Below are 26,786 nucleotides of genomic sequence, written 5' to 3'. Positions count from 1 at the left end.
AAAAAAGAGGAAAAAAATTCAGCATAACCATTCTACACCTGTGGACCTTGACTGCTGTAAAGGAAGAGGACGTATCTCCTCACATCTCTTTGGATCCAAACTTGTTCTCTGTAATTTGACTTTGTTTTGAGGGGTTGTTGGTCATTGTGTAGTTTTCCTGGTTCTGCTTACTTGACTGTGCATTGGTACCTGTTATCTTTCCATGACTCTCTGTATTTATCATGTTAGTTTCTTAGCATGGTAATATTCCACTGCATCCAGGGATCATAGCTTGTCCAAGCAGACTGCAGTTGTTGGGAACCTTCTTTGTTTCTAGTTATCTGCAGTCACAACATAGGGTGATATAAATTATTTTGGTGCATATGGAACCCTTCTTTTTTGTCATTGACCTCTGCGGGATATATGCCTAGCAGTGGAGTCTCTAGCTCAAAGATTCTGAATTGCCTTCCAGAAAGGTTGTACTGATTCATAGCTTCATCAGCAATGCACTAGCATGCCTATCTTCCCGTAACCCCTCCAACACTGACTATTTGAGTCTTCACCAATTTGCTGGATGGGAGGTGAAACCTCAGGGTTTTGATTTGCATTTTTCTCCTTAGTCGTCTGAAGCCTTCTTCCACATGGTCATTACTGGGTCACGATTGCATTGGAAAATAATTAGTTCTTATCCTTGGACCCCTTTTCTATTTGGGAACAGCTTTCTGATCATTTACATATAACTCAAACTCATTGCAGGGGTATCTTAATAAAATTTTCCCCCAAACAACTGCCTCCCTCATGCTACATGCATTTTTCTTTTTTTGTGTGGGAGACTTTCATTTCATGTGATCAAAATGAACTATTTTGTAATTGTCTCTATCTGGACCATACAATGTTAAAAGCTGAAAGGAGCACGAGGAATTGTCCAGTGGAATTCTCTAATTTTACATGTAAAAAAGCTCAATCTGAGGAGTTAAGTTACTTGCCTAAAGTTATAGGCAGCAAGCAGCAGAACCAGAGTTCAAATGTAGGTCCTCTGACTCCAAATCGAGTGTTCTTTCCGGTACACTAAACTGCAATGCAAAGTGGCTTTTTCTGTTAAGAGTTAAGGTGTAAATCTAAGGTAAAATGTTATCTCATTCCTCAGCACATGAGAAAAACAAACTGTTGAGAGGTGAGTTGTTTGCTTATTAAGCATGACTGTGAATATATTTGCTTTTCAAATTTTACAGATGACATTTTTTTACAGTCATTTTTGATAAAGCCCACCCTTCCCCCATAGAATCCCAAAACAAAGCCACTTGAGCAGAATCCAATCCCAGGTTCGCCTCTTCAACTTTTCACTCCCGTAGTCTCATACTAAGAGGGAAGTATTTCATCCTCTCTTCCCCAGAATCAACATTAGTCATTGTGCTCAATTCTGGTTTAGCTGCCTAAATTATTTTCACTGGTGATAGTCAAGCTGTATACTGTATTTTGGCTTGCTGTTGGATTTGGAGTAATTCCTAGTGCTGCCATTTATCATCTACGACAAAACACTTAAACTATCTTGGCTCCATTTGTCTCATCATATAAAATAAAGGGGTTAGCTCAATGGGCTGGAAGAGAACATAGAGATCATCTTATTCAACCCCTTCATTTTATAGATGTGGAAACCTGAGGTTCAAAGAGGTCAGTGGCTTGACCAAGTCTGGGATTTGAAGCTAGATTCTCTGTTAAGACCAGTGCTCTTTCTACTTATGACACTGTCTCTCAATACCATTTTAAAATGTAGATTAGACCTCACCTACACTCAACCTGTTTGCTCTAAAAAGGGTGGGTAAATTGCCGTTTAGAGTCTACCATCGTTTCCCTAGAGATCTCCCAGTCTCCCTCATGAAAGTCTGAGAAGGATAAGAATCTTTCCCATTGAGGGAGGAAAAATATACACATATTTTGTAAGATTCAGGGCTTCAGTATATCCTAAAGACGTTTTTCTCCTCCCCTTTGGCCATATGCATGAAAAAATAGCTCAAAGCATATCTGATCACTGAAAACAATTTTAAATATGGCTCATTTCATACAAAGATAGGTCCAGGAAATTTATTGAGTTCTTAATTTAAAGTCCTCCATAATTTGGCCCAATTTACCTAGTCAATTTTTACTACTGTACCCCAATACTTACAACCTGTCCCTCCTGTTCCACCCCCCCCTCCCCAAATCATTCCTAACTGCCTTTCCTCTATCTGTTTCCTTCACCTGGAATGTCCTTCCCTCTCTTCTCCATTTATCTATATCCAAGTGAGGTTCAGTGTCCAATTCAACTCCCACTCCCATAGCACCTAGCATTATTAGGCAAATGGCAGAGCACAGAAATAATTACTGAACACACACAGCTGAAACCTTGCCCGTCAGGATGGTGCTCTGACCAGTGCAGCTAGCTTATGTTTCTTTCGAGCATGAGTGGTTTGATGGAAAATAAGATGTGAGCTCTGACCAAAGGCTTTCCCACACTCATTACATCGATAGGGTTTCTCCCCAGTGTGGATTCTCTGATGGACAATAAGATAGGAACTACAGCTGAAGGCCTTCCCACATTCATTACATTCATAGGGCTTCTCCCCAGTGTGGATTCTCTGATGGACAATGAGGCGTGAACTTCGACTGAAGGTTTTCCCACATTCCTGACATTCATAGGGTTTCTCCCCAGTGTGGACTCCCTGATGGACAATTAGGCTTGAGCCCTGACTGAACATTTTCCCACACACATTACATTTATAGGGTTTTTCTCCAGTGTGGATTCTGTGATGCCGTATAAGGTGTGAGCTCCTCGTGAAGGCTCTCCCACACTCCTGACATTCATAGGGTTTCTCCCCAGTGTGGACCCTTTGATGTACAATAAGGGTAGAGCTCTGACTGAAGGCTTTCCCACATTCATCACATGCATAAGCATTCTGAATTCTCTTGTGTGCAGCAAGTTTTGAGCCAAGGCTGAAACCTTCCCCGGGTTTTTCACAGTTCTGGCTTCTTTCTCCTGAGGGGCTTGTCTCATCTTTGTCCATAATTCTCGGGAAATCTTGGTTTTCTCCCTTTACTGTCCTTCTTTTAGGGATTATCGGCTGCCTCACTTCTCCTCCACGTTCCCCTTCACAAGCTTCTACAAACTTGGATCCCAGGGCAATATCTTGCTGGAGTCTTCCTGATGCCACTGCATGGTATCCTTCTTCTTCAGAGACTTCATCACCTCCAGGTGTGATCTTACCACCTGACACAAAATCAATTACAAAAGATTAAATTCTCACCTGTTTTGCAATGCTAAGAGGAAATTGGGTAATAAGTGACTTTAAAGTGGTGACCTCTTTAGATAGCTGCACAGTTGTTTCATAGCATAGTCAGGGACTGAATTCAGATAAGATAAAATAGCAATAATAGAAATAACTGACATTGATGATAGCACTTCAAGGTTTACCTGAAATACAGCTCTGTGCCCTGGAGGGTGATCCTGGTTCTCCAAGGCCATAGCAGTGGAGCACCAGCTCTGATGGGTCCTGCCAAGCTAGGAAGGCTTCAGCTATGGGCTGCTGGGTTTCTATAACCCAATCTCTGATTTGGAGTAACTGTCATTACCATGGTGGCCACTGGGTGATGAATTTTTATGGCTATAGAAATTTCCACTATTAAACTGTAGAAAAATACATATTATGTGTATATGATATGTATGTATTAGAGAAGTATACATGTTGACAAAATCAATGATGAGTGAAGCAGTGAAGTATTTCATATTGACACATCACTTCTCACACAACAATATAAGGCAGGCAGTACAATTATTTTCATTTCTGTAGATTCAAAGGGAGAAAACTGAAGTTCCTAGAAGTGATCTGTCTATGATCACACAACTAAGGATATGGTTTGAGCGGAGATTGTTGTAGGAGCAGTATCTCAAGCCCTGCCCCATGCAGGTTAGCCTAGTGTTTCCTTAGAAGTTACTGAAACCATCCTCATGTTTAGTTGGCTCAGTGGACTAAGGTTTAAGCTGCTGAAATGCTTCCTGGTCATCTAGGCAAAAAAAAGGCCACAGGGAACTCTTAACTGGGCTGCGAGGTTATACTGGTGGACTCCCATGGGCTATACACAGAAAGCTGGGGAATGCTGCTTAGCTAAATCATTGTCCTGGCTGAATTTCCTTGTTGAATATTCTTCTGTTATGGTTAAGTAAATCTCTTATTAACTGATAAATGGCCTGCAAGGGTCATTTTGTTCCATTCTCAAACTTAAGACCACCAAGAGTAGATTAGGCAAGCCTAAGTCGTGGCTTATGACCATAGGGATATGGTGGGGGAGGGGGAAATCAGTGTCGGGGGACATTCAAGGAATGAGGAGGAAGGGACACACACATAAGGTGAATGAAAGAAATCAACCGAAGGTGAAACTGGTGAACAAATATTGACTAAGACCCTCTTATGTGCAATGCACTCGGAAGAATACAGAAATGCTCAAGATAAAGTGCCTGCTCTTAGGAACTAATTCGCTTTGGAATCAGTTTCTAATTCAGAAGACAATAATGGTCAAAAATGTTTTGAACTGAGGCTTTAGTGTCCCATCAAAGACAAGGAGGGAGATTTTTAAGGGGTTTGTCAACCCCCTTTTCTGGGAACCTGAGCCAATACTATTTTGGGGGTGGGTGGGAAAGAGTAAGAAGATGGGTAGGACAGAGCTACATGTGAAGGTGTGATTTTTAGGACTGCTAAGCTGGAGGAGCCAGACAGCCAAGGACTGTTGCTTGACACTTCCTTATATCTCTTACAAAAGAATCTGCTAAAAAGATAACAACTTAATGTAAAAGCTCAAACCTGGAAATTTACATCTTACCATCAAATGGCTGTTATCAAAAATACGAGGCCCCACGCCTTCACAGTGGGTGACCTGAAGCCCAGGATCTGTCAAGTCTTGATATATACATGTATAGAAGGAATACAACTGAGGGCAGTGTTGGGCACCAAGAATAGTATAAACAGTCAAAGAGAGTTTAGAGTAGAGGTCAGCAGGTCTGCCACAAGTTAAGAATGGTTTTTACATTTTAAAATAAAGGTTTATTATTTTATTTAAAAATATAAATGGCTGGCAGGATTTGGCCCTCTGGTAGTAATTCACCATCCCTGGACTAAAAGGTAGAGAAAATACTCTGAGTGGAAGACCTCTCAGAGAAGGGAGGAGTCATGAATTTAGACTGAGAAAGGCCTTAAGGGCTGGCTATTCCAAGCCCTTCATCTGACATATGAGAAAACCAGAGCGATGTGCCCAAGGGCACACAGGGAGTAAGGAGCAAGGTCAGCGTTTGTAGCCAGTGCCTCTGACTTAAAGCTGGCATTCTTTCCTTGGTACCATTTTGTCTCATCTTCAGCTGCCTAAGTCAAATGTACACCCTTCTAACAGCCCATGGACGGTGGTAATGATGTGGCTCAAGAGAAGTAGCAGCCACATCCCAAGGCAGGCAGGACTTCTTCTCTTCTAAAATTCTGCAGCCCTGCCACTCTTCCCCTCCTGTTCATCCCCAATCAAGTCTAAAGCAAAAAGATGAATGGAAATTGTATCTCAAAAGATGGGAGTGCGGTATTAATACTGATGTTGGGACCTGGGAGGAAGTGATTTGAACTGAAAAATATTTAGTTCAGGAGTATAGTGAAGTCCCATAGAAGAGACATTTCCTGGGAGTTCTTGGATTGAGGGAGAAGGTAGAGAAAAGGAAGGGGAGACCACCTCCTAAACCCAGAACAACAAAGAAGGTTCCCAAGTGAGAGGATAGGAAAGGCAAACTGCTAGGCCTAGCGTGGAGAAAGAGCAAAATCTCAAACGAAGCAGGGAACTCTCACAGGAACCAGGCATTCCAGGTGGTCCTTAATCTGGCCTAAATCTCCTTTTTCAGTTCTACTACCTTATAGGACTGGCCTACTTAATAGCTACCTGAACACACCTAGCACATTTCCTGGCTCAGTGCCTCTGTTCCTACTCTTCTGTGTGTCTAAAATGCTCTATTTCTCTCTTCTCCTTCTCTCTTTCGCAGCCCAGAATTCAGATCTTACCTCTTTACCTGGCCTTTCCTGATCCTGGCCCACAGTAACCTCTCCTTTCTATGAACTTCCAAAGCACATTGTTGTCTACATTCTAAGGTCCCTCTGAGTTCCAGGATGACTGTAAGACTCTAATCAGAGACAGATGGAGATTTGGGGGCTTGGTCAACTCCTTGAGTGAAGGAAGTATGTCTTACACTGATTTGTAATCACCTCAGCATCTAGTACAATGCCTTGTACATGGCACAATAATGTAATTGCACAAATAAATAACAGTTAGTTGACTAGATGACATATTGTCCTTCTTTGTAGCCAAAGTGACCTCAAGACTGATTCTGAAGCTGGTAAATGAAAATTCTGTCCAAGCAATCAACAACTATTTCTCAATGACCTACTGCATGCTAGGCACCAGGAATACAAAAGCAAAAGTGAAAGTCCCTGCCCTTAAGGAGTTTACATCCTATTGGGGGAAATAAAATCTGCACATGTAATTACATATAAACTATGACCAAAATAATTTCAGGAGGAACCTGCTAGGCATAACAGGGTGACAATCCGAAGCCCTCATAGAAGAAAAAATTTTCAGAGACCCTGCAGACACTAACAAAGACGAAAAGAAGCCAAGAAAAGAAGAAACTCTAAATCAAGGGAAAGATCTTACCCAGGGTGGCCACACTCCCATGATTCCTGTCCCTGTATCTGGTCATCACAGTAGGTAGCAAAGAGGTTCCAGCTGATGAACAGTTGTTGGGTGACATCAGACTTGACACCTGGGCTTTTCCCAGGGGCACTTTTTTTCCCCTGGGTACTTGCAGTGTCTGGATAGGGGTTGAGACCTGGAAGCACATGTTTATGGTTAGAGTCATGACAGAAAGACTCAAGAGAGATCACAGATTGTACTCTTCCTCTCACTCACTTCCCTGGCACATCTTACTCTGGCTCTGGGGTGCTCTCCCACAAGAATTCACTTTCTGAATATGTGGTAAGCAGATGTGATAATTAATCTGGATAACATGGGTGGGGCCTGACAGCCTATAGATCAATTTATAGAATGGTCCTTCCTGAGATCTGAAGTCAGACACAGCTCACAGAGGAATAAGAACAGAAACTTTGACCTTATTAATTATTATAATAAAATTATTATATATTATTATAAGATATTATAAGATAATAATTATTATCTGAACTCTCTACCTTACAGGGTTTGAGAAAATCACTTTGGAAACCTTAAGTGCTATGTAATTGTAAATTTTGACTATCATTACAGGTTATAGGAAGCTTTGTCTTAATTTCAGCAGAACGTCTAAGGGCAGTGTGGGAATGCCATGAACTACATACAGCTTGTCTCCACAGATCTAAATCCTCTGAACTACAGCATGACAGCCTAGATGCTTTTTCAATAAGGACGCATTTCCATTACATTCTTGATAGTTAAGGGCTCAGACACTAACAAGAGAATAGGATGGATGACTTGAGATGCCTGTTTTTAAACATCCTTTTCTCCCTTCTCCCAGAGGTCAAACCAGGGGTGGGCCTTAAGGCCACATGTGGCCTTCTAAATCCTGAAGTGTGGTCTTTTGACTGAATCCATATTTTATAGAACAAATTAGAGGATTTGGATTCAGTCATGAGACCTCACTTCAGGATTCAGAAGGCCTCATGTGGCCTTAAGGCTGCAGGTTTCCCACCCCTGGGCCAGATCATACATCCCATTTCTTATTTTCTGTCCTGATCCACCAAGGCCAGCCTAAAAATATTCCCCTGTAACCGTAGCCTCAGTGTAATCATACAGGTTTGCTACCTGATCCCAAGTGTCTTCATCCTCTTCCTCCTCCTTTACTGATATAGGGCCCAATGGATCCAGGCCTGTACCTTTTTTCTGTTTTGTGGTCATCTGCTCACTCAAAGCACGGCCTCTGTACTCTTCCTCCCACTCACTCCTCTGGCCAGCTGGGGTCTGCCTGGTAGACATCAATACTAGTCTGACTTCAGCTTCCCTGGAAACTTCTTAGAGTTGGAATGAGTATCATCTACTGAGACACAAAAAATCATTGTTAATGTAAGAGAAATGAATTGATGGCAAAGAGCTGAGTTCTGTGACAATAAAGACCACACACCAGGATGTGGCCAGGAAAGCAGAATTCCAGGAAAGGACAAACACTCCCCACAATACTCCCCACAGTGCTCGCTTGTGAAGAGATGCCTTTCACACCCAAATACACACGTACTCAATCTGACCTTGGCAGCATTTAAGTGCTTTCTCCATGGAAGACACTAGGTTAGGCAATGAGGATATAACATACGAAAAGAAAAAAAGGCCAAGAGAAGGGTGATGGAGTGCCAGGTGGGGGAAAGAGCAAATAGGTCAGTGTGGCTGGGACAAAGCATTGGTGAAAGGGAATAGTGTTCAAAAGAGCATGGAAAAGTCCCTTGGAGGAGTCATGACTGCAAGTTCTTAGGCTGTGGGAGTTGAAGGTGGGGACACAGTACACTCCTAAATCTAGGATCACAAGGAAGACTTCCCACTCTAGGTAAGCAGGAGGATGAGTAAGGTGAGCCCCCAGGCCAGTCAGCAGTCAAAGGCAAAGCAAGGAACGTGGTCTTATAAACAACAGGGGCACTGAAGCATCTTGAGTAGCAGAACATCATGATCTACTTTGTTTTTTAAGAAGATTCCGGCAGCTGTATGGAGGACAGACTGGCATGGGCAAGACTACAAGCTGAGAGTCTGATTAGGAAGCTGTTGTAGAAGTTCTGATGAGTGAGGATAAAATCCTGAACTAGTGCCCTTTGAATGAGGGGAAGAGGTGAGAGACAGAGAGAAAGCATTGACAAGACTGACTGGATATGGGGTGCAGGTGAGGAGGGGCAGAGAGGACATGTAGGAGTAAAGGACTCTAAGGTCGCAAAACTGATGGTGCCTTTAATAGGAATAAAGAAATCTTACTAAATTCTGTTTTGGACATATCAGAGTGGAGAAGTATATGGGAAATCAGATGCAGGTGGTCAATACCGCTAGGGCTGGATATGTAGACGATTTATGTAACACTTAAAGATTTGCAAAGCACTTAAGAAATATCTCATTTTATCCTCAACAATCCTGGGACAAAGGTGCTATAATGGTCCACATTTTTTAGATGAGAAATTAGGGCAGACGTAGGTTAAATGACTTGCCCAGGGTCACCCAGCTAATAAATGTTTGAGGCTTGACTTGAACTCAGGTCTTCCTGACTCCAGGTTCAGTGGTCTATCCACTGCACCCCCCAGCAGCCTCACAGATCTGAATGTCTTCTTCATAGAGACAATAAGTTAAGGCAATTCCAAAGAAAGAAGGCGTATATAGAGAGAAGGTGGTCCAGAACAGAGCCTTGGGAGATACTTACATATAGCAGGTGGGGCACAGATGAGGATTCTGTGAAGGAGAATGAGAAGGAGTGGTCAGAGAGGGAGGAGGAAAACCAGGAGAGAGCAGCCACCGAAACCCAGAGAGGGGATGGGAGCGTATCTTCAGTCCCGGCATAGGGCACTGATGCAGAGAGGAGGGCTGAGGCCTGCAGGTGCTGATCGGGAACCGGGGAGAAAGGCTTCAAAGACCTAGGACAGGGCGGCTGCTGTTTGGACTCCGAGACCCTCCCGGGGTTTTCTCGGTAAAGACACCGGAGCGCTCTGCCAGTCGGCCCGTCACACAGCTGGTGAGTATCTGCGTGGATCTGAACGCGGGTCTGCCTGACTCCAGGCCCGGTGGTCCACGCAGGGGGCCGGAATAACACTGTCAATGCCCGTCTCACAGCTGGGACAAAAGTGTTCTCGCAAGCTCAAAGCCCCGGGCTCGAGTCAGACCGACCACTTCTGCCCCCGTGCTCCGGTGACCCACGGCCAGTCACTCGTCTCTCGGTCCTCCCAGCGACGGCCAGAAAACTGCGGAAGAGTGGCTAATGTGGACATGCGGAGGGCATTTCCTCACCAGGGAGATCCCACACCGACCAAACCACGGGTCCTGCCCCCCCCCCCAATCACGTGACAGCAGATTCCTGGCGAGGACGTCCTGGGTGAACCCGCAGCTCCTACACGAGGCGAGGGCCAGAGGGGGCGGGGGAGGGGCGGCCCCCCGCTGGGCTCCTCCGTAAGAAGCCGTCCAGAAGAACGCACGGATTCTGAACCAGACGCCCCTCCGCAGGGGCACCGCCGGGGGACCCACCGTCTGTGCCCGCCTCGCTGCTTGTCCGAAGTCGGGGCGCGCCCGGCGTCCGGGGGGTCATCCGCGACTGCCGCCCCTCCCCCGGGGCTCGGGGTCCGAGGCTTCCGCTTAATGCCACCCTCACCACGGGGCAGGGGCGGCGGACGGGGAGGGCCAGGGGGCCAGGGGGCGCAGCCCGGCGGGGAGGGAGGGCCCTCCCCGCTCCCCAGCCCGCCTCACCGAGGAAGAGCAGCGCCAGCTGGCCCGGGCCGCGCCGCCGCCTCCGCCGCCGCCAGGACAAAGGCCCGGCCGAACCGCCGAGCCCCGCACTTCCTCTTCCTCTCTAGGCCGCCCGGAGGCCTCCGCGTCTCGGTGGTCTGCCCGCCCGTCCTCGCCTCGGGCCCCCGCTGGGGAGGGCGCGGGTGACGTAGGAGGCTGAACCCCGGGAGCCCTTGGTGCTGTCCCGGCAGACAGCTGGATGAAGGCAGCCTCGGACACGCGCTCACCGGGGGACCCTGGGCGAGTCACTGTGCCCAGTCTGCCTCAGTTTCCTCATCTGTAAGGTGACCTCGAGAAGGAAAGGGGAGCCGGGGAGCTGGATGCGGACCCAGCCGCGTGGCCATGCGGGCTAAGAAGCGTTTGTGCCCCGCGGGCCTCGGCTTTTGTTTTCCCTGTAACGTGGGGTGCTAGACTTGCCTGCGAGGGCCCGTCCAGTCCTGCTCCGATCCTGGTCCCGGAGGACCAAACCCAAGCCCCCCGACTCCAAGTCCTGCGCCTCCGCCAGTCACCTCTTGTAGTGCGGGTGGTAGAGCAGGGGGACCTCCCAGCTCTGATTCTTACTGTGCGAGCGTAGGCACCGAGGCCGGGAGGTGCGAGTGTGGGCACGACTCGACGCCCGGGCTGCCCTTCCCGGGACCGCCCGGCACCCCGGCAGTGCCCTCCACTCAGCAGGTGCTCAGCAAACAAAGCACTGGGCCACTGAGGCTCCTCTCACCCGAAGAGGATGACGCACGTAACGAAACTGAAGGAAATCTAACATTTTAAAAGTCTATATGATGCACATACCTGTCTGGGGTTCTGGGAGCGTGAAGATGAAGAAACCCTCCCTGCCCTCAAGGAAACATTGTAACTGCATCCGTCTGGCTTCCTGCCTCTGTTTAGGATCACCTGCCATGACCGGTCAGCTTCCTTCCAGCACCAACATCTCTGACCTGTGTTCTCGGTGGTAATGCTGCCCTTCCAGCCATCAGCTCTGAGATCAAGCTCGCCCTCTTTGAACCTGCCTTCTCATCTGTAAAATGCCAATACTTGCCCTGCCTGTTTCACAGGACTGCCATAACAATCAAATAAGATCCCAAAAGGAAGAGTACTCAGTTAATCTTCCAAGTAAAAAAAAAAATGGAAGATGGCATTATTGTATAAAAATGCTCCTAGTACTCAATTTTTATAAAATATTTTGTGAGTAAAGGCTTTGTGGCAATATGTTTACACCTTACCAAACATATTATCATAAAATTCCTTCATAATCCAAAAGCTGTCAATATTTTTAACACAAAAATAAATTCTCAGGAAGGTATCGATACTGGTGCCAAGTATGGCCAAAGAAATTAGAATAGTTTCAGAGAACATGGTATAGTGAAGAGGACCAGACAGGCCTCGAACTCATATCCTGACTCCAACCCATTAGCATGTGACCCCGGGCAAATCATTTCATCTTCTATTTTGAGAAAATAGTATAAAGTAGGGATAGTCATTATACTACCTACCTTAGAGTTGTATTTTGTAAATTTTGTAAAACTTAAAGTTCAGTGGAAATTATACTTGTTATTAAAAATAATCCAGAATGCAGCAACTGAAGAGATTCAGGCTGCGATCAGATGTCTCAAAGACTCTATCCTCTAACTAGGATCCATCAGAATAAAAGAATATTTCTGTCTCAAGACAATTTTAATTTTTTTATTTAGACATGAAAGCATTTTTTCATAAAATTTCATTGATATCTTGTAACTTCTCCTCTATTGTTTCCCCTCCCCAAGAACTGTCCCCTATAAAAAGAGAAATAAAAAATTCAGCAAAACCAATGCATACATTGAAAAAACCTGACCAATATTCAGCAGCTGTGGATCTCACTCCACCCCCCTCCACTCCCCAACCAGAAAGTGTGCCTTCTTCGGGCCCAGGCTTATTCTTCATAATTCTGCAACATTTAATTTCTACTATCTTGTAGTGGTTGTTCTTTCCATGTATATTGTTGCAGTTTTTGTCTGTATAGTTTTCCTGGCTCTATTTACTTCATGTTGTATCAGCAGGTCTTTTCAGGACTCTCTAGATCAAAAGTTATGGACATTTTATCTAGTATATTTGCAAAATTGAAAATCGCTCCCCAGAAGGAATGTACTAATCCATAGTTTCACTAACAATACATTCAGGTGCTTGTCTTTTCATAGCCCTTCCAACTATACCCATATTTGGTCACCTTTGCCAGTTTGATGAGCATGAGGTAAAACCTCGGGTTTGTTTTGATTTGCCCTTTAGAGAAATATTTGTTGCTATTTTGTAGATGAGGGTATTTAGCCGTATTAGTGACTGAAATATGCGTTGTCTGCTCAGACAAACATTCTCTTGTCTATGCATAGGCATTGCTGAGAGAAGCTGATACCTTCCTCGGTTTTTTTCCACTGCCAAAGAAGTTAATGGTTAAAAAAGGAAGATCTCATACACCCCCAGATATTCCTAGCAGTCTTTTTTATGGTAACAAAAAACAAGTAATAAAGTAGGTGCCCATTGCTTGGGGAATGGGAGAACAAATTGTGGCACCATAGGAAATAACACATATGGGGAGGAAAGCCTGGGAAGATTTCTATGAAGTGATGAAGACTGAAATGAATGGGGAGGGCACAACACAGTGTTATATGGTTAGAATGTAGAGTATAAGAAGGGGAACAGGATGAGAGAAGGCTGGAAAGGGAGACGGGGCCAAACTGTGGAGCGTCAAGACTTTACCATACAATGAAAAGGACAACGAAAGACGTGATCACACCGTTGACACATTAGTAAGGTTACTTATTCAGGTGTGAATAAAGAGGAAGCAGAGAACGCGATCTTAATTGTCTCTCCCCATTACTTGGGTCAGGCATCAGCAGTCACCACTGGACATTTCAGATGGATCAGTCCCCACGAGGGAAGGGTCCTGTTCCAACTCTGGATCTCAGAAACCGAACTCAGAAGAGGGCTTCATTTGGGGGGTGGGAGTGGTGGGGGTTGGGTAGGAAGACATCGCTCTGGGAGTCAGCACATGGTGGTAACAGAAGCCACGAGGAAGGATGACGTCATCAGGACAAGGGTCATGGAACCATTTGGCCTAAGTCCCTCTTCTTGGAAGACAGTTTTCAAGGGCGTGGAATAAAGTACATAGACTTACAAAGGAAGCCACTTATAGTGAAAGTCCCCAATTAAAAAAACACAGGTTCTGGGACCCCGAGTTGGGAATGTCGAGCGAAGAACGTGGGAAGAGGCTGAATGCGGCTGTTTCACTGCAAATCAATAATCAAGAGGGCGGCTGGAACCCACAGATGGCACAACGGGTAGGTGCTGTGAGGGGCGCATTCCCGACCCTGGGTCCATGACATCACTCCCAGACCTGGCCCCGCCCGGGCTCCGCCCCCGCCCGGGCTCCACCTCCCTCCCACAAGCCCCCGCGCGCACGGCCGCTCCTCCAAGGCTCAGGCCCTGGTCCTGAGCCCCCGTTCGGAAGCCGTTCCTCTCTAGGAGACTTGGAGGTCGCCCCATCTCGATGGTTCTCTTCTTTTTCGGGCCCTAGAGGCCAAGAGTGGGTCGGCTCTTATTCCTCCCGTACTTCCTCTCGTGGGTGTCCGGCGGAAAGGGAGGGGAAGCATGGACGATCAGGAGCAAGAAGCGATGGTCCTAGTGCCATTGGGTAGAGCGGGGCGGGGGCGGAGGGAATCGACCAATGACAAATGGGCTGGTCCCGGGGTGGGCGGGCCTTTCTCTCATCAACCAATGGGTTTGGAACTTTCCGGGACAGGCAGAGGGCGCTGGCAAGCAGGCCCCGACGTGAGGTAGGGACGGACTTCGAGGGAAATAAGGGGTAAAGCACGGGAACGGAGAAGGGACAGGGATGGAAAGAGGCCAGATGCCGCGGCATCGGCGAACACTCGCCATCTCCCCAATCGGTGCGCGGTGGAGCACGTGGCTTCCCGGCCTCTTAGAGCTCGCGCACGCGCCCTCTGTGCCTGCGGCCGTGCCAGGGCGCGGGAGGCTCGGGGAGGAGCGTTGAGGGCCACGTGGGCTCCACAGTCCGGACTGGGGGCGGACAGCCCCGGGAGTGGAACCGTGCACGTGCGGGAAGTCTGGGGAAAGGGTGTGCGCAGGGGGGCTTCCGGAGGGACGTGGTATGAAGCTAGGATGGAAAAGGGCTGCCGAGGTTGGACAACGACGGGCAGAGGGGGAGCTGGAGCCTCTCCCATTTGGAGGGATGACGCTGTGAAGGGTCGTGCAGCCCATAACGCGCAGTGTAAGCGTCAGATATTTTTATGCCCCACGTTGGTGGCACGGAATGAGTTGTTTTTGTGAATCAGAATTATGTGATTATTAGTAGAATGCATTTTTCATATTTATAATTTGTCAATTATAAAATGCTTGGGCTTCAGTTTCAGACATTTTCCACCAACAGACAGGCAGGAACCTCATTCGGATAATCGACTAAGGAAAGACCAGAAGAGTTCAGCAGCCGAGTCACTGAAAGTCACCCATCCGCTAAGTGCCCTAATGTGGTGTGGGGTGTAAGGGAGCATGGGGAAGAGGCAGTTCTCACACCTCCTAGCGGGATCTTCCAAGGGGTGCATGGCCTTGCCAGAGGTGCCCTCACCCGTCTGTGACAGCCCAGCACGTGCTCCCCCTGCATGGGCAGGCAGTCTCTGCTGGGTGACTGAAGCATGAAGAAGCATGGGAGTTGGGAAGAAGGACCATCAGCACAGTCTCCTCCACCACTGCCTTGGGATGACAGGGCAGAGGACGTGCTTCATGAGTTTGCTCTTGTCCCTGGGAATGTGATCACCAGGCATTTACTGACTTGGATGCCACGCCTAAACACACTGCTACTTCCACCCAAGTTCTTGGTTTTTCTGCCCATCATCTTTTACAAGATCCTGGTGGATGGGGCCCCTAGTTGTCCTACAGGCCCATGGTCATCAAAATCCCCCCTCTTCCCTTAATTTCAGGGATTTCTTCTGCTTTTCCCCATGTTCTCATCTCCATCTAGCTAAATTGCTACTCCCTTACTAGTCCTTTACTTCTTTTGCCCATACCTTAAAAAAAAAATCCAAAACTTATTTTTAAAAGTGACAGATTACCAAAAAAAAATAAAAAAAGATTGAGAGGGTCCTTTTAAAATTTTTTGCTTAAAGACACAAAGTTACAGCAGGACTCCAGGAAAAATCACTGGTGTGTCATCTCAGAGTGTGAAATGTTTGTAAAGTATTAATTATCATATGTATAATGCTACATGTTCATTTTTGGAGATTACAGTTTTTTCCAATCAGTAAGCTCTAGGCTTAGTCAGTATTAAATTCACTTTCTGTTAAGTCACAGGAGGAAAAAAAGTATTCTTCTACAAAAATATCCTCTAAAAGAAAAAAAAGGAAATACTCATTTTAGGTAAAGCTTGACAGACACTAAAATTTTAGCACCACCCAGTGGCCATTTTTTAAAAGTGTATGTTTCTGAGAAACTGAGTGCAGAGAACTAGAAATCAGTTTACAATCCTCAATTCACACTCTGATCCAGAAAGAGAACCCAACTAAATTTTTCAAAACTTTAACACCATAATTTTACAAAAGAATATATCTTCCAATGAAAAAAACATCTGCCTTGTAAAATGAAACAGAAGAAAGTTAAGACCTGTTTATCACTTGATCAAGCTACAAAAATAATTTTTGTATTTCTAAATATGAATGGATACCATTTTTTGCGGACAAATATTATACATTTGGTCTTACTTTTATCTGAACAACAACAGCTAATACACTTGTGATAGCGTGTTGAAACAAACATTTGAGCCTGAAAAGCTTATTGTGTTTTCACTCCAGTCAAAGAGGAGCAAGAGCATCAGTGACACCAGATTGTGAGACATTTGGCTCTGGAGAAGGAACCTATCCATCCACATGAATGATTGTAGTATTGTAGTTATTTTATAAATTATAAATATGAAAAATGTATTCTATTAGTATCAACATATTACTGTAAATTTAAGAAGTGTTATAAAATTATACTTTATCATATTAAGTAAAACAAATTATTTAAATTAATCAGTAAACATTTATTAAGGGCCTGCTGCACTGAGGACACAGAATAGACAACTTCTGCCTTCAGGAAGCTTACAATCTAAAGAAGAAAGACAGCACAGAAAAGGAATCTGAAAAAGGTGGTGGGGTGGGGAGAGGTAAGAGGTTTTCTTTTTTTTAAATGAAAATGTTAGAGTCACATTGTTATTTAAAGCCATATAGGGGTATTGCCACATGAGATTTGGAAACTACTAGGTCATACACCCAGCTAGACTATTTCATGTATGAGTGTTTTCCACTAATTGAAAAAGCATAGGACCTTAAGGGTTTCTAGGCTATCCAGAAGAGTTTAGAATAGAGATGAGGTACTTGGTAGCATTTCATGAATAGGTAATGTCACTTATTCATTCAACAAATATTTATTAAAGGGGCAGAGCCAAGATAGTGGAGTAGAAGCAGGGACCTGCTACAGCTCTCCCCTCAAACTCCTCAAAAAATTTGTAAAAAAAATGACTCTAAACAAATTCTAGAGCAGCAAAAGCCACAAAACCTTAGACTGAGGCAAATTTCTAACCCAAGACAATTTGGAAGGTTGATGGGAAGGGTCTGTCACACCAGGTTGGGAGCAGAGCACAGACTGTGCGGGAGCAGGCCTTAGGGGACTGAATTACTGGTGGCTGCTGTGGATTCCAGACTTCTCAACCCACAAATGCTAAAGACAGCTTCAAAGGTCAGTGGGAAGGGTCTTTCACATGGCTGAGAAGGGAGCACAGTCCAATCCCTGTCCCAGGGTGGCTGTAGCTACTGCTGAAGCAGAGGCTGCTTCTGGAGCCCTCCACTTAACACAGCTCAAAAGTCAAGTGAATGGCTGGGAAAATGAATAAACTAGGGAAAAAGAAAGAGGCTATAGATTCTTACTTTCTTGGTGAAGAGGTATTTTCTTACATCATTGGTGACGAGGAAGATCATAACATACAGCCAGAAGACAAAGCTAAAGCCTCTAAGAAAAATATAAATTGGTTTCAGGCCATGGAAGAACTCAAAAGATTCTGAAAATCAACTAAGAGAAATAGTGGAAAAATTGGGAAGAGAGATGAGAGTAATGGAAGAAAATCATGAAAAACCATGAAAAAGAGGCTAGTCATTATATTTCAAGGAATTACAAGGAAAATTGCCCTGATATTTTAGGTCCAGAGGGTAAAATAGCAATTGAAAGACTCTACTAATCATCTCCTGAAAGACATACCAAAATGAAAACTCCCAGGTATATTATAGCTAAATTCCAGAGGTCAAGGAGAAAATATTGCAAGCAGCCAGAAATAATTCAGATATCAGAGTCACAGTGAGCATCACACAAGATTTAATGGCTTCCATGTTATAGGAGCAGAGGGCTTGGAATATAATATTCCAGAAGGCAAAGGAGCTAGGATTACAACCAAGAATAACCTATCTAGCAAAACTGAGTATAATCAATGAGGGGGGAATGGATACTTAATGAAATAGAGGACTTTCAAGGATATCTGATGAAAAGACCAGAGCTGAATGTGACATTCAAACACAAGACTCAAGAGAGGCATAAGTAGGTGAGTATGAAAGAGAATAAGAGCCTCAATAAAGTTAAACTTTTTACATTCATATATGGGCAATCTATGTAGTTCCTAAGAACTTGATCGTCATTAAAGCAGTTCGAAGCAGTCTACATAGAGGGCAATGGGTATACAATGATTCTGTTGGGATGATCTCAAAAAGGATGAAAGGGTGGGAAAGGAGATGGGGAAGGGAGAGATAGAATGGGAAAAATTATTTCACCCATCCTGTGACCCAGCACGTGCCAACTTGCATTGGTAGATGGAGTTCCCTAGACAATGAACTCATAAGTCAATTTAAAAAAAAAAAAGGGAAGGGGAGAGGGTTAAACTTCTAAGGTCTCGAGCTCTAAATCTTCAATAATCCAATGAACTCTCCCTACTTGAATGTTACTTCATGAATGAATGAACAAGCATTAAGTGCCTATTTTGTGCTAGGCATTAGGGATACACACAAAAATAATGTGTATCTCTCCAAGTATGTACAGAGTAATATAGGAGCTGGACCTTTGCTTTCTGTTACCAGGAACTTCCAGGTCAGGCAGCTCCATGCTCTCTGCCACTTACGGTCTTAGTGATCTGTGCGGACACTGAGGAGCTATGTGACTCGCGCAGGGTCACCCCACCAGTCAGCGCAGCAGAGAGGACTCGAATCCAGGCCTCCCTAGTTCTGAGGCCAGCCCTCTACCTGCTACAGCAGCCTGCTCCTGGCTCACGGTGGGCACAAGCCGATCTGGGGACGAGGAGGAGCGGGGCTCAAAGCCCGGGCTCGCGGGGGCCCGGGGTCGGGGGCTGCCCTTCCTACCAGGCAGGGGGAAGCCCAGCCGAGCTGCCAGCCCGGCCCCACGAGGCTCCTCCCTCGGGCACTGCCCAAGCAGTCCCAGCCGAGCCGACGCTGCCACTACCCATGTGGGCAGCGAGGGATCGGGGACAGCAGAGGCCGGCCACGACCGCTATCCCAAGGTCTGTTTGCAGAGGCCTCCAGGAGGCTGTCACCGCCCCCGACCTTGTCAGTCGCTGGGTGGCCGGTGGGACTGGTCTCTGGCAGAGTCGCTTCCTGATTGGAGGAGGGGGTGGAACGTTTGGAGATGGAGGCGGGGCCTGCTGGTGCGAGCCTGCGAGAGGGAGTGGGTGGGGTTAACGCGACCAATGAGTAGTCCGAGGTGGTGGGTGAAAGCCCCTTTCGCAAGCACGTGGGGAGCGGTCTCCAGCGTCCCATTCATTCATTTACACGCCTGCTCTCTCCTCCCTAGGTCTGCGTGTAAACGCCCCACCCGCCTCCTCGTGAGGGGGAGGCCAGTTGAGCGAGGACTTGCTCAGGATTACCTAGCGACCAAGGGTCGGGATCGAAGCCCAGTCTTCCCGGCTGCTATTATAAATAAACTTCCTCTATCTTTCCAAACCTCCCTTCTTCCTAACTTCCTTTTTCCTCGAGGGCATCACCATCCTTCTAGTTACCCAGGTTAACTTCAGTCATCCGTGACTCTTCAGTAACGCTGAGATTCCCTCTCAATACCCACTTGCCAAGTCAGGTAGCTTCCAGATTCTTATCTTGTGCAAGCATCTCTTTCCGCTCACACAGCCACCACCCAAGTTCAGGCTCACCTCTTGTGATACCCCCTTGTTCTCAACAGGGATGCCAAGTTGATAGTCCTAAAACACAGGTGTGACCACACCACTCCCTTATTCAAGAAATTTTAGTTGCTCTTAATTTCCTTAAGGATTAAAATGCAATCTACCTTGTTGGGCATTTAAAGCTCTTCACAATTTGGCTTTAATCCGTTTTACAGATTTATTTCCAATTACTCCTCTTCACAAATTCTACATTCCAGTCAAAAAGGACTATTTGTCATTTCCTCCAAACAATGGTATGCTGACCAACCAACTCGCTTGAAAAAACAACAAAAACAAAATTGTACTGCCGTCACTTTTTCACTTTTTCTCTGTCACTTTCTAAGTCTAAGCAATCACCAAAGTCTTGATTTGTAGGGTTTGCTGATTTCCCAAGTGCATGTATAAGCTCACACTGAAGATTTAACATCAAGTAAGCCAAGTTCTAATTGGCTCCAGCACAACTGTCTCCAATAGTCTCAGTCCTCTGTTCCTTTTACATAGGTTGTACCCTGTACCTGGAATGCTCTCATTTCCCACCTTCAGTACCTGGATGCTCCAGCTCCATTCAGAGCTCAGCTCAAGTACTGTCACCTCCAAGAAGCCATTAGCAATATCCCAGCTGAAGTTACTTCATGTTCACTTTGTATAATTTAAACTGTACTTATCTGTGTATATGTTCTTTTCCTGAAATGAATCAACAAGTCCCTAAGGTCTTAATAAAAAGAAACTAAGTAGATCATCTCAAGTGATCCTGCCGCCTCAAAGACAAACCAAAGGAAAGGCTTGAATAGAATCGTAAGGAACCAGAGGCACTCCCAACCTCAAATCCACCAAATTGAAAGTTCCCTCCAAAGAGTCAGATCACAACCTAGCCATGTCTGCCCATGCCATGGGGTTCTTGTCCACGTTCTCTCATATTTGCCACAGAAAGTCCACTCAACATGCCAGGAGGCTTTCCCTGCTGTCTCTTGACATGAAGATGTCAGTGGACCACTCAGGTTGTTCATCTGATAGCTTTTGCTCTCACCATGTGACAAATCCCATGCTCTTTCCTGTCATGTATTTCCTGATAACATCCTTTACTCCTGTCTTCAAAGTTCTTATTGTTACAATATGCATCTCTTCAATGCACTTGAAGTGATATTTATTGCCTACAAGCAATCCTTGTAGAGATGATGCCCATAAAAATTTTAAAGAAATAGGGAGGAGACCTGTGATTTCATTGGGAGAGGGTGAGGAAACTCTGTCTACCAATGTAGCACCTTCACTCAACTTACTAATGAATGGAAAAGCATTTATTTAGCTCATACTCTGCACAAAGGATATAGAGTCTTAAGAAAGATTTAAGTGACTTGCTCAGGTCACACAGCCAGTTCATGTCAGAGGCAGGTCTTACTAGCTCTGAGGCTACTCACTACTCCATGCTGCCTCTATATAAAAGTTTTATATTGTAGGAATAAAAAATTGACATTTGTTAGTGCTTTGTCACCCTTTCTCAGTATTAATAAGGTACATCTTTTCTTGCACTTTTGGTAGCATCCCCTCTTCTTGAACACCTTAAGATGTGATCCCTCAATGCTGACAGTCATATCACTTCCAGAATAGATCTTCTCTGGATCAAGTCTGGACGCTTCTTCCATCGATGCTCCCACTGCTGCTATTTCTGCCTCCTCTGTAAGTGCCTGCAGGTCGGGGATGTCATGGAGTCTAGGTGCAGTGGCTCAATTGTTCTTGATGGTGAAGTTACAAAAACCATCGTCAATCCTTCCCCATTTTTTGGTCTTGCTTGTCATCCTTCTGTTTTCATTTCGTAAGCCTTCAAGATAACTTCAATGAGGTCTCTTACTAAGCTTTTTTTAGAGTGACTTTTACTCTTCCTGTTTCTCTTTGCTTTGTGACATCATACTACTCATAATCTTCGATCATCCTTCTTTGGAAGAACCTAAAAATTTATTTTCTAAACTGGTGTTGTCTTTGACAGACATCTTTCTCTGACTGTCAAGGTCATGTTTGCTGATGAAGGAACTCTTTAGGTCTCTGTTACATAAACTGTTTTACACCAGTTAAACTTCTGATAAAAACTGTCACAATAATGTCATTCCTATCCATTTGTCATGATCAGTAAGTTAATTACATACCCCATTTTCCTAATTAACACGTTTTCTTCCATGTTTATGCTAATTCTGATCTTTGCTCTAACAAGTTGGTGGTATGCTTGTGCACAAATTCCCAATTCAGGGCTGATTTTCATATCAATACAAAGTCATTTCAGATATAATTTTTTGTGTGGTTATTTAATGCTTATTATATTTATCACCTCCTGGTTCCTTTTATAAGTTTTCAAAGAAGGTACTCAGAATAGAGGTGTAAAGCTTCCATATAATCTGCTTCTATAAAATTTTTCCTTTCTCATTCCTTATTCCACATTCATGCAGGAAATAGGAGGTCAAAGGCCTCCACTGGTTAAATGTCTTTAGTGCCCAACAAATTAAAACCACCAACTATTTAACTATCCCAGTTGGAACCCAACTTCTTAGCCACCAAATACCAAATTATGGCTTCTGCATTCTCATCCCCGTAATGTTAAGCAAAAACGTACAAATGGAATATTGATAACATTAAACCATTTACAATGGAAAAAGGTCTTTTTGTATAGCATTAGAGAGATGGGTGATTCCAGGGAAGCCATCAGTGTGCTACACTACTCAGAGTACTGCCCTTGAAGTCAAGATCTGGTCTCACACTCTGATAGTATCCATGGACAAGTCACTTAATCTGCAAATCCTTTACAAGTTATCAGTTATTATTAATGTAATGTAAGACTTTCCTGAGCCTTTAGTCCTTTCCTTTTTTATCTCCTTAAAAGTTTTTTTACTGGTGCTTTTATTTTTTTTTCACTGTCATTTTCCAAGGTCTCTTCCCTCCAAAGAATTCTCCTCTGTGAAAAAGCATAGCTAATTAAAACCAACACTATGGTCCTGTACTGACAACGTATGCCTCATTCAGCACTTAAATATTTACAAATTCTACTGTGAGGAATGCTTACCTATGAGTCTTTATGCCTTTCAAAACTGTTTTTTACAGTACTGTGGACATTGCATAAATTGTTCTAATTATTTCACTCTGCATCAGTTCACGCAAGTCTCCTCATATATCTCTTTGAATTCTTTATATCTATTTCTTATAGTACATTGCTGTATGTTTTCATAATTTTCTGGAAAATCTTCTACCCATCCAGAGATGAGACAGAGAGATACAATTCTATTTAGAGAAAAAAAAAGGGAAGAGACTAATATGAATACTCAAGTTACTTCTTGGGCCAAGACTGTTTTCAAAAATGTACAAGTATGGAAGTAAAGGCAGTTAACAGAAGATGGATATAAAAGTATAATATAGCTCTGTAAGAACTGTATTAGGAGTGTTAAATAAAACTAAGACGAGACTGAGACTGGCATGAGATGCGATTGGCAAAGAAAGCTAAGGACAAAAGGATTTTTTTAAAAAAATAAAGGTGAAAAGGTAAAGGTGAAGAAGCACTGAGTTCCTGTTTGGGACAGCGGGGATGATGCTAATGCATGTTTGACACAAAGCAGAGATGTTCTGCCCTTACATTTCTTGTTTCCTCTGCTGAGAATGATTACTGGACTAAAAAGGACAGAACAACAAAAGAAACTTCATAGTTTATAAGGAAATAAGTTTGATTGGATTCTTGGCAAAATTCTAAAACATTAAAAGAAAAATGAGTGAAAATGGCTGTAGTGATTACAAAGAGCCAGCATGACGTCGTCAAGGTCAGGCTAGATTCATGTAATTTCCTTTTAGACAGAGTTACTTAGCCTGATAAGAGGTGAAATAAGGATGTGGGTAGACAGCTAGTCCCCAAAGCAGCAAGGCACAGGGTCAGTCCTGCCTCTGACACATACAGGCCACGTGAGTTTGCGCTCCTCTCTTAACTTCTCAGTCTGAGGCAGCAAAGACAAAGCTCCAGAGAAGGTGACCTGTATGGGTAGGAGCTCTCTTTATCAACGAAATCACAGGTCCAGCCACTAAATCACAGTAATGGAGTAAATATTGTTACTTCAAAGTACTTGCCAAAGTCTTTCATTTTCTCCTCATGGAAAAGATGGAGATGTGCCTTCCCTGACAGTATGATTGCCAGTTTTCCCCCAGACCCTAACTCCCCTATTAAATACTAATGAGACATCTACTATATACAGGACTCCAAACTTCATGTCAGAAGTAAAGATAGAAATTCAGACAAACTATCGCAGGTAAATACAAGGAATATAGATGCTTTCTACTTCCTCCTACACCGCAATCAAGGGAGATCAGGGAAGGATTCGTGGAAGAGGCAACAACTAAGCTGATCCTTGAAGAAAAGATCTTAACTGGTGGAGAAGAGGAGAGAATATTTTCTAGGGATGGGAAGCAGCCCAGGCAGATGCAAGAAGGCAAAGAACCACAATGATCAGACCAGCTTGACTAGAAGAGTGTGAAGGGAAATAGAACAAAATAGAACTGCGAAAGTAAGCCAAGTTAGACTATGGAGGACTTCAAATGCCAAGCCAAGGAACTTGTGTTCTGGCCTATAGTCAGTTGAATGCCCTGAAAGTTATTTCAGCAAGAGAGTGGCTATCTCCCCACTTGCCTAAAATTCCTTTAACAAGAGACAATGGCTTAAAATGGACATGCTCTGTCTAATTTAATGGTTTTTACCCAGGGTAAATTCTATTTAAACTCAAGTGTAGGCAAATAGAAACTCTGTAAGGACACATTTCATGGCACAGTCACTTTCCCAGAAATCTCACTTCAGATATGTTTTATTTGAGTAAGACTGGTTGGATTAGTTTCCTATGTATGTGAATACTGGCTAGGGGGTTTGATAGAGAACAGACACAATCCTTTCAGTCACAAAAATGACAATTCTCTATTAAAAATTACTAAATTATATTTCTGGTGTATTCAATATGAATTAAAAATAAAATCCAGTTTCTGGAGATGCAAATTTAAGAACCAGCTCTATTCATCAAAATATCCAAAGAAGTCTAGCTTGAAACACCTAATCACTTTAACCTTATTTCTGACTAGTTGTATTCTCTCTCTCTCAATTACTGCTCTCTTGAAGGTAGTGATTATACTCATTTCTTTGCCCCTTCCAATTGGTCCATATTAATTTAAACTGGAGACACTTCATTTCCACAGATTTTTATCCAACTCACCTTTTCACCTTGTTTTTATTGTCCAAATAATCTCTGTCTTTAAGGAACTTACAATCTAGTTGAGACGAAAACAATGAGTCAATAACACAAGATACTATATAATTACTTATAATTACTATATAATTACTTGGGAGTTCTTAGCCTGTTTGGTGCAATAGGAAAGAATAGGATGTGCAAATCTTGGTGAGCTCAGAGTACATGGCATATACTTCATGGGACTTCTGCTCAAAAAAAAATCAAAGAAAAGGAGAGAGAAGAGGTGAGGGCATTTGGGGAAGCAGCATTAGCAAAGGCTCAGACGTTGGAATGTGTACAGTATCTGGGGAGGACAATGAAGAGACTGGACTGGATGGACTGGAGGAATCAGTTTGGGGAAGAGCAGAAGATAAGGGAGGACAGGGTACATGAGGCCAGATAGTGGAAGGCCTGTGAACTTGAACTTGGGGTACACAGAGACCAACAATTACATTTAAGAGTTTCTCCCCAGGGTGAGTCCTCTGATGTCGGATAAAATTTGAGTTCCGAATAAAGACTTTTCCACATTCCTTACACTCATAAGGTTTCTCTCTAGAATGGAATCTCTGATGATGGCTCAAATCTGAATTTTTGCTGAAGCCTTTCCCACAGTCCTTACATTCATGGGATTTCTCCCAAGAGTGGATTCTCTGGTGCCTATTTAAACTTGCTTTCTGTTTAAACGATTTCTCACATTCTTTACACTGATAAAATTTCTCCCCAATGTGAATTCTTTGATGCTGAATAAGGTGTGACTTCCGAATGAAGCCTTTCCCACACTCCTTACATTCAAAAGGTTTCTCTCCAGTATGTAGTGCCTGATGATGAATAAGCTGTGAGTTCAGACTGAAAGACTTCCCACATTCTTTACATTCAAAAGGCTTCTCCCCAGTGTGAATTCGCTGATGCCGTATAAAGGTTATTTTTTGAATGAAGGATTTTCCACATTCCTTACATTGGAAAGGTTTCTCTCCAGTGTGGATTCTCTGATGCTGAATGAGTGTTGAATTAAAGCTGAAGGCTTTTCCACATTCCTTACATTCATAGGGCTTCTCTCCCGTGTGAATTCTTTGATGTGCAGTACAATGTGAACTACAACTGAAAGCTTTCCCACATTCTTTGCATTTAAAGGGTTTTTCCCCAGTATGGATTCTCTGATGCTGAACAAGTGTTGAATTAAAGCTGAAGGCTTTTCCACATTCCTTACATTCATAAGGCTTCTCTACAGAGTGAATTCTTTGATGTTGAAAGAAATCTGCACTCTGATAGAAATGTTTGCCACATTCATCACACTGATAGGATATAGGTCCTCTAGGAACTTTCTGATGTGTTGCAAGATGTGAGGTTACACTGATGTCTTCCCTTAAGTTTTTATATATCTGACATTTCCTTCTTGTTCCTTCATCTTTCACTGTCATTTTCATGAAATCTCCCTCTTCTCTTCTCATTCTGTCTTCTTTGGGATTTCTTTGCTGCTTCTCAAGCTTATCCTTTAGTGAATGCAATCCTTTAAAGTTGGATACTCGAGGAAGATTCACTTGGATGCCTACTGACACCATGTGCCTTCTATTAGATACCTCCTGCTTTGGAGTCAACTGTTCATTCTTAGTCCTGGTCTCACCGTCTGGGAGAAGAAAATATTAATATCATCTATTAGTTATTTTGGCTGTATTATTAAGTATCACATGTGAAGGCACTTACTAATGAACATGATTTTGTATATAAATAGAGAACCTGCAACCAGGAATTACTAATCCTAGGAATAGGTCAAGAGGTAGGGGAGAATAGGAAAATAAAGGAGTGGACCTCATTAGGACATGGGAAGGGACAGAGAATGTTAGGAG

At 44.0% G+C, this 26,786-nt stretch overlaps 2 protein-coding genes across 4 annotated transcripts in view; both read right to left on the bottom strand.

The window, feature by feature from the left end:
• Positions 1–1,158: 1,158 nt before the first annotated feature.
• On the bottom strand, positions 1,159–11,203 carry LOC140533122 (uncharacterized). Of its 3 annotated transcripts, none has more exons than XM_072652506.1 (4): positions 10,228–11,203; positions 7,831–8,059; positions 6,691–6,865; positions 1,159–3,223 (listed from the first exon to the last, which is right to left on the bottom strand). In XM_072652506.1, exons 2-4 carry the CDS (start codon positions 7,999–8,001, stop codon positions 2,370–2,372), a joined length of 1,200 nt encoding a protein of 399 aa, XP_072508607.1. In that variant the 5' UTR covers positions 8,002–8,059; positions 10,228–11,203; the 3' UTR covers positions 1,159–2,369. The 3 variants fall into 3 exon arrangements, with proteins under 3 accessions (XP_072508607.1, XP_072508593.1, XP_072508598.1); XM_072652492.1 differs by having other exon boundaries at positions 7,831–8,062; positions 9,413–11,202; XM_072652497.1 differs by having other exon boundaries at positions 9,413–11,202.
• Positions 11,204–20,981: 9,778 nt separating this feature from the next.
• Positions 20,982–26,786, bottom strand: part of LOC140533178 (uncharacterized) — a 59,629-nt gene continuing 53,824 nt past the window's right edge. The window contains 1 exon segment of the mRNA XM_072652588.1: positions 20,982–26,234. Within this exon segment, the coding sequence (XP_072508689.1) occupies positions 25,164–26,234 (1,071 nt within the window). The 3' untranslated portion in view covers positions 20,982–25,163.

Source organism: Notamacropus eugenii, chromosome 1 (assembly GCF_028372415.1).
Source record: "Notamacropus eugenii isolate mMacEug1 chromosome 1, mMacEug1.pri_v2, whole genome shotgun sequence".
NCBI classification, from domain to species: domain Eukaryota; kingdom Metazoa; phylum Chordata; class Mammalia; order Diprotodontia; family Macropodidae; genus Notamacropus; species Notamacropus eugenii.
The sequence above is the reverse complement of the archived record's forward strand: the minus strand, read 5'-3'. Positions and strand labels throughout refer to the sequence as shown.

Bases quoted from the DNA above. Each gene is read 5' to 3' on its own strand.
- LOC140533122 (XM_072652506.1), bottom strand. From the start codon at position 8,001: ATGTCTACCAGGCAGACCCCAGCTGGCCAGAGGAGTGAGTGGGAGGAA. The intron at 6,866-7,830 runs GTAGCAAACCTG...ATGTGCTTCCAG, and splicing joins ATGAAGACACTTGGGATCAG to GTCTCAACCCCTATCCAGAC. The intron at 3,224-6,690 runs GTAAGATCTTTC...ATTTTGTGTCAG, and splicing joins TGGGAGTGTGGCCACCCTGG to GTGGTAAGATCACACCTGGA.